The sequence below is a fragment of the Beauveria bassiana genome, assembly GCF_000280675.1.
Source record: "Beauveria bassiana ARSEF 2860 unplaced genomic scaffold BBA_S00062, whole genome shotgun sequence".
Taxonomy (NCBI): Eukaryota; Fungi; Ascomycota; class Sordariomycetes; order Hypocreales; family Cordycipitaceae; genus Beauveria; species Beauveria bassiana.
In genome coordinates this window covers 67,963-75,529 of record NW_007930897.1, presented here as the reverse complement: position 1 = coordinate 75,529, position 7,567 = coordinate 67,963, and the positions used below count along the sequence as shown (strand labels likewise).

The window sequence follows — 7,567 nt, the reverse complement described above, 5'->3', positions numbered from 1 at the left end:
ATGCCCACTAAGCCAGCCGAATGAAGACACAACGGCCGCAGCCGCTACCTTTGTTTCAAGCACCTCAGGTCGCTCTTCCAAATCTTGACCAACGTGAATAGATAGCTATCAGTCTTTCAACGACCAGCAGCTCGCACACGGCACGACAGGCCTTGTGATAATGCTCGCACACCCGCGACGTCTATATACCCGTCTATGTTTCCCGGCAAAGCCTGTATTTGATGCGGCTGCCCGAGCATACTCTGCACTCAACACCTGCCTAAGGTGGCCCAGCGGAGATGGTAGTAGAAGCCTGTTAGCCCGTTCAGAAACCGCTGCCACAATGGCCAGTCTGGTCATGCACACGAGCGGCGAAACGCTGTGATTTCGTCGGGGTTTTCTCTAGTGCTGTTTCGGCGGCGGCGCGGCGCGGAAATAATGATTTTTTCGTCCGTGCATCACTTCGGCGCGAACAGCGCTCCGCGCTGAACACTAGCACACAAAGCCTATCGCAGTCGGGGTCGAAGTTCATGGCACGATCATGTTCGGCAATATCGCAGCGTGGATAGCTGCGAGCCGTGGGATCCGCATTTCAATCGCCACTACCATCGGAGGTCTATTGGCCCCCTAGCCGCTCGCGAATGCCGCTCCTCCAGTCCCTCTCTTGCCTGGTGTCTAACCGTGCGTCTCTCTGTCTGCCCTGGCTCGTGCTGCGTTCCACTCACGCCGTAGTTGCTTCATCTCCTGCGTTCCCAGGGCAAGAGTCCCGTCCCGTGTGTCGGCAAGGTGTCTGGCAATCGCCTCCGCATCGTCATTCGTGGTCTGGGCCGTTTCGCCGTCTTTTGTGCCTTCGCTGTTTTTCATGTCTGTAAATCTCTGCTGCGTTGTGCCGCAACGTTTCGGATACCGTCTTCGCCCTCGTATGTGGGCAGCAGGAGGCAAGGCAAGGGGCTATTTATGAAGAGACAGCTGCGCTCTCGCATGCGGACGCATCAAGCGGCATCATTAGACGCAGCCTCCCCGGCAGATCAGTACTTAAAATGGGTCGTCAAGTTTCTCCATCGCAGCTTCATCCCTGTCGAAGACATGATACCAGAATCCTTTGATGAAGCGCAAGTAATACAGCAATTCCTGTTCGTCAGTTTAGCAATAGAAGGGGGCGTGAACCGAACTTACGTCGTGACATCTCATGGCAATCATTTTACTGATGACGGCTAGCCGCAGCCCGCAGTACAGAGCTGGAAGATGGCGCAATGCGTCAAATGCCGGAGCAAAGTGACGATGTCCGAAGAGCTTCTCGAGTTGATTTTTCCTATTCTCCGAGTCTGTAATTGCACCGAGTCGTGCCCACCACTCTTGTTCGAGGTATTCGTTTTGCTCTCCAAAAATACCCTGGTATTCTCGTATCCTAAGGGAAAAAATGCCATCGCCTGGTTTTTTCTCGTTCGAGTATTCTTCCATCAGATCTCTCTTCGCTTCGTCGCTGATATCTTTGCTTGCATTAGATCGAGTAAGTGTTGGACGTTCATTGCATCTGCCACAAACCTGAGATGTAGAGGTCGACGGCCCAATGCGGATCTGGCGACCGAGAAACCTCTTCGGAAGCTTGAATCCTGTCACGCCCACGCAAACATTGCATGCGAAATCCGGACGGGAACTCTAGCCTGGGGGGCCGACTGCCGCATGACAGAAGCGATTCACGACTTAATCCGGAGGCATCCAGTGCTGCTTGTAAATCAGTCTCGTCAATGACAGCTGGTATGCGATGCTGCCGTTCCGATGGGCTATAACCACGCTGGTTTTTAAACAGCCTTATTAATCGCTTGACGTTTTTACTGTTCGCGTTGCTGGAGTTGAGAAAGTCCAGAATGCTGCGTTCAACTTGAGGTTTTTGACCGCACTGATGCGGCGCGATACCGCCTGAAATCCGCTCCAAGCCATGCTACAGGATACTTTGAAGCATTTGGTAATCTGCGAAAGGAATGCGAATGCTCTGGTGGAAAGGAGCAGCTTTATGTTCATATGCTGTAACCAGTTTTGGTGCCACAACCTTTGCAATTCCCTACCAGCCTGTATAAGTGCACGGCACCCACACCTCGTCGACGTGACAAGCTTTTGTGTTTCTAGCCAGCACGGCAGGCTTCTTGTTCTAATGAGTATGCACTGCAATAAAATCCGAAACTCGGAAATTAAATGATGTGAAAGCACAAGATCTACCAAAGAAAAAAGAACCCAACCACGCCAATGAATGATCGCCTGCCTATAAAGAAAAGCGACAGCGCGGCCACCACTGCGCCATCGGCTGTTACATTACCACGGGACTCATACTTCAAGCTTTTTGACCTGCATCTCGGGGATAATGACTATTATACCGTGGCGGAAGAAAACCGCCCCCATCCAGACAGGAATCCAGTTGTTATTCTCAAGACCTTCACCGGCCCTCGGGCAGAGAACCAAGTGCAAGCGATACGCAGGACTCAGCACAATCGATTTGTCGACGCCAAAGACTTCCTCCCTATAGATGACGGATACTTTGTAACCTTCGAATTCATGCCCTTAGCACTATGTGAAATTGCAGGCAAGCCTCTTCTAGATGATCTACGACTGGCGTGCGTGGTGGGACAGGTAGGCGTTTTGTCTGCCCAGAAATACTTATCGCTAAACCCGAGCAGATTGTGGACGGGCTTCTATACCTAGAACGAAACGGTCTACAGCACTCGAATATTACCTGTTCCAACATACTAGTAGACTTGTTTGGCAATGTCAAAATATGTATGTCATGCCCACATCGCGGTCCAGTCCTCCCGCTGATCCATTCAGGGGGCCAAGAACAAGCGGCTATAAGTGAAAGCCTCAGAAAAATGCTGATCATGATAGAATGCGTTGCTAAAACTTCCTTAGCATAAGAGAAGGCTTGCAGGCCTGGTCTGTATGACAAATACGTGGGTGGGCTTTGGATACAGGTTCCCAGCAGTAGCGGCAGGAGGGACATGCAGCGTGTATCTTCAAACAGCTACCTAATGACAGGAAACGACGGCACATAGAGAATAATTTATACGGACTCGAGACTCAAAAACAAGAAAACCAGACACTTCAACGTCCCCATTTGCTGCGCAGCGATCATGTCACGGCTGATATTCCGCGTATTCAACATCTTCAACATCCACACCACGGTATTGATGACATCGCATCACTTCGATTAATGCGTCTCGCTTGACGCCGCACATAGATACTGCCTAAATTAGTTGGAAGTTGTTACTTGCTGTGAGATGTACTTGCCCGAAATTACCGTCTTACTCCGGCGTCGTCGTTGTTGCAGTTCTGAGGACAAGACATCGGCTAGGGCTATGGGACCCTGATACACCGTAGCTCGACTGCCGAAATCCAATTCTTTTATGCTTGCTTCTGTTATGTGAATGTATATGCGGAGATTCTTGGCCAACCTAGCTCCTCCGGGAAGCAATCCGAGCAGCGAGAAGCTTGGTTTTGAGGTCAAATACGGAGATGGTTCGTTGGCAACAACACGGAACACCACCAGCTTATCCACAAGAAACTTTTTTAGTTTACTCACGTCAATCATTGAGCTCAAGTGGAGGCAGAAGAGCCCGTTATAATACTTCCAATATCTTTGAGTGATATCTCATCGGTCTGCTGAGGAATGTTATTTGTAATTGTCTCTATGCGTTTGGCTTCAAGTGAATGCGATATATTGCTCATACTGAAGAAACAAGCAGCCGAACACAAAACAGTTTAGTAATCTTAGTTACCTGGCGGGGTAAATCAGAACCGCTATTTCTGGCTCTCTAACGTTAGGCAGCAGCCAAAATACACCCCACTAAAATTATTATGTTAGAAACCCGCGACACCCATAGCGTCTAAGTCGCGGCCAGGACTAGCCCCTTCACAGCCCTCAGCCACTACATTCCCCGCCACAATATTCTCCATCTACTATTGCCGTTTACTGCCACTGCCATTTATGGCCGTTGCTGTTTCTTCCACGCCATTATTTCCACGCCATTCACGACCATGGCCATTCACGACCATGGCCCTTTACGACCGTCGCCAGTTACGACCGTCCATTTTGCCGCTGCTAAACCGGGGCTAGAACTGCTGGCTCCGACCACCTTCCCCTATTGTCAGTAGGCGCCCAGCAAATTTACGCCCCTAGTGTACCCGCATTCGGTGATAACCCACCCTCCGGCCGCGAGAAATCGTGGCAATCTCACCAGCGCGCTCCTAGATCTCTCTGGCGCGAATGTCTTAAGAGTCCACCATAACGAGCAAACAAGCTTCTTTTCTCGCTGTAGGTGTGCTGTTTGCCGAGGTGTTTTATTGGACACAGGTCTCAACGCACAGTTGACGATGAACGGAGACTTTCTGAGAAACCTTGCCAGACGCTTTGCCTCCTTCAGCTAAGATGTGCTCACTGCTCAGACGCCACATTCTACCACACACGTAGTCACCCACCTTTCCTGCTGTGGTAGAGACTGACGACTCATCAGACTGTACTCAGTCGTTATGTTATGGCCAGAAATCAATTGTAGGAATATGTATCGCGTGAGATTTATTTAAGAGACTGCGCTTCTATCATGATGAAGGCTACTGTTACCGCATATCACCCCGATTAAACACCATAAACACGTGAGTAGGCCCAACTGTGCACCCATAAAGCCCAAGTCTTTACTGAGACAGACAGAAAACAATTCTCAAAGCCGAACGAGCATGTATACCAAGGCATCTCTCTTTTTGGCCGCAGTTGTGGCACAGCTCACGACAAAGACCTTGGCGTGCTCCCCTGGGACGTATAGTTGCTCTTCTGACAATGCAACCATTGAAGTCTGCAGCGGCAGCCAGCAGTGGAACGTTGCTGCGTACTGCGATGGTCCTTACTGTCACTTCGTACAGGGACTTCCGTACTGCGTCTAGAATGATACGGGTTTACTCTGGGATAGCTACTTTCTTGGCAACGTGCCGTGCTGGAACTGGTGTCACGATACCGAAGGCTATGTATAGTCAGTCACCCCATCAATAAGAATCGTAACGCAGACCGATTAAAAGAGAATCAAATATTTTATTATTGGATTCTTCGAAATTGAATACACACTTCCCAATTGCCAGCTCCGCGGCGTCGACATAAGAGCTATGCAAACGGGAAAATCATCGTCTACATCCGGAACGGAACCCGACTTCTGACACACTTGAATGGCTCTGGCTGCAATGGGATACAGCAATGCTCATGACTAGATGCTGGAAATGAAGAGACCGACAAAACACTCTGAGAAAGCTATGGAAGAATCGTAAATGTACCGCCGTACTTATGCGACAAACAAACTAAATTCTTATGTCAAATATCTTACGGCCGCTGCAGAGTGCACCTCGAAAATGTGAATGTCTGTGTAGGCTATGTCATTCTTCAGAAATAGAACTAAAGACAAATTGTTCATGGGCTCGCAGAAGGCAGAGGTTCAGCGTGGGCATCTAGAGAAATTAGCCTAGAACCCTGTTGACGGCGCAGCCACTGGGCGCAACGAACTTCTTGGTATTGGGGAAATTATACAGTCACGTGCGAAATGCCTTTCGCTTTTGAGAACAATTTTAGATTTAGAAAATGGCCCACACAGTGCAAACTGAGATCAAACTCGTGCTGAATACTAACCAAGCGCAGGTTAACGCTGTTTTACTACAGCCTAAGTTGGGTACCTGGCTTCAAACCGTGCCGGGCTGAGCCATGTGGCCGATTCCAGTCTTGCACTTTCTCAGGACTCGAAACCTACCGAAAATTGACCGTTTGAGCTTCAAAATGTCCCAAGGCCACATCTCCGCTCCACAAACGATTGGTTGTATAGGCGAGAGGCAGTGACCGAAGCTTCGCGATGTCGAGGAAACTATACGGCCCAAATGGTATGAAAACTATCGGAGCCAAGCGCTTTCAATGTAGAAAGGAATGTAGCTTTCTATATATCATCGATCGATGGTATTATACTCTGCGAGGTCTATGATGAAAATACAGGCTCCAGCGCTTTTCAAGAATTCATTGACAGCTTACCCCACATTGTGCCAGATTAACGCAGCCAGGATCTGTTTACTTACGGCAATGTTCAATCGAGTTTTCAGCAGGGTTTGAAGAAGATAATTGTTGATGCGGGCATTGTATGCGAGTATCCATCGCCCTATCCGCTGGACATAAAGCCGATCGAATATTTGTATGGTTTCTTGAAGAGCGTCATCAGATCGAAAGCCCAGGAGGATAGAGATCTCATGCGTGGTGACTTGGAGTCATTAATTGAGATGCGAATTGGCATGCTGCAACGAGATAAAGCGAGGGCGAAAAAATAGGCTCGAGACATTTCCTAATGGCAGGGTTTCGAGCTGAAGACTGGCAGCGAGAGCCAAAGTTACGACATAATGACAAAATACTCGAGCATATACGGTGCAGAATCTATTAGAAAGTTATGTTTGAAGAATAGGGGCAAAAGCGGCGTGACCGAGTACAATATCTTAATTACTTTGAAAACATCTGGGGGGGGGGGCACATTACTTGGGGGAAGCTTCATGCAGCTCTCGAGTATATCCGCCAGCCTTCTCGCACTGAGTTAGAGCCAGAATTGTCCTATCTATAATCTACGACTGTGTGCCGTAGCCTAGGACTAATAAAGGTAACTCTAGAAGACCGAAGGTGTCGGGATGCAGCTGTCCGCTGGAAATTTCGACTGTGATCTCAAACCTTGACGAGGTACGGACGCTACGAGAGAACACGCATTACAAACTTTGAGATCGTCAGTTACAGGATCGTTTCACAAGGCTATGATTGTACTGTCCTTCATGACATGCTTCAAGACAAAGAAGAACACCTCAATCAGGCAGCCAACAACATTATGGAGCTATTCGATAAGCAGTCAAAGGTCGAAGTAAATGAGTTATTCAAGGAAATATAGTATACAGCGTAATATTTGAAAATATTTAGTTCAAATGTACATACACCGACTTGAGATTGCTATACTGTCTCCTTGCTATTAAGTAAGCGTTGATACATAGCCTCTGCCTCCTTAAGTCGTCCCTGGTCCGCGTAGAGATTCCCAAGGTTATTGACCGTGTCCAGCGTTGATGTGTGGTCCGGTCCCCATGCCTTCTCCTTTCCCTCGAGTGCACGTTGAAACATGGCCTCCGCCTGTTGATGCCGTCCTTGGCCTTTGTAGAGATTCCCAAGGTTATGGACTGTGAAAGGCCGCTAGTAAGTTGATTCAACTATCTAGTTCCTATGCTGTTTTCTATCAAGATGAAGAGGAAAGAAAGTGAATCAACTTTATGAGAGCATAACAGCACTTCTATAGCTTCGATCAATGGAAGGTTCTAGAAGCTCGGCGGCACAGCCGCCGCTCAAGCGGCTTGCCCGTTACATTACCTCCCTCCCTTTCAAAGTTTCCTCTTCCGTGGGTACATGGCGATCTGTGTCAAGATGGCTTGAGAAGGTGACACTCTTTTTAAGTTTCTTCCATTGCTTCCATACATCAGTGTGTCGAATAGTGCTTAGGGGCTCCCATGTAGGTTGTGAGTAGTCATGCCATTTCACGAGCACCTTCTTATACGG

General features: G+C 48.6%; 1 protein-coding gene across 1 annotated transcript; it reads right to left on the bottom strand.

The window, feature by feature from the left end:
• Nucleotides 1-654: 654 nt before the first annotated feature.
• BBA_09683 (uncharacterized protein) lies at nucleotides 655-2,328 on the bottom strand (the record flags this gene model as incomplete). Its single annotated transcript, XM_008604780.1, has 4 exons — nucleotides 655-930; nucleotides 1,156-1,469; nucleotides 1,525-1,921; nucleotides 2,308-2,328. 4 exons carry the CDS (start codon nucleotides 2,326-2,328, stop codon nucleotides 655-657), a joined length of 1,008 nt encoding a protein of 335 aa, XP_008603002.1.
• Nucleotides 2,329-7,567: the final 5,239 nt, after the last annotated feature.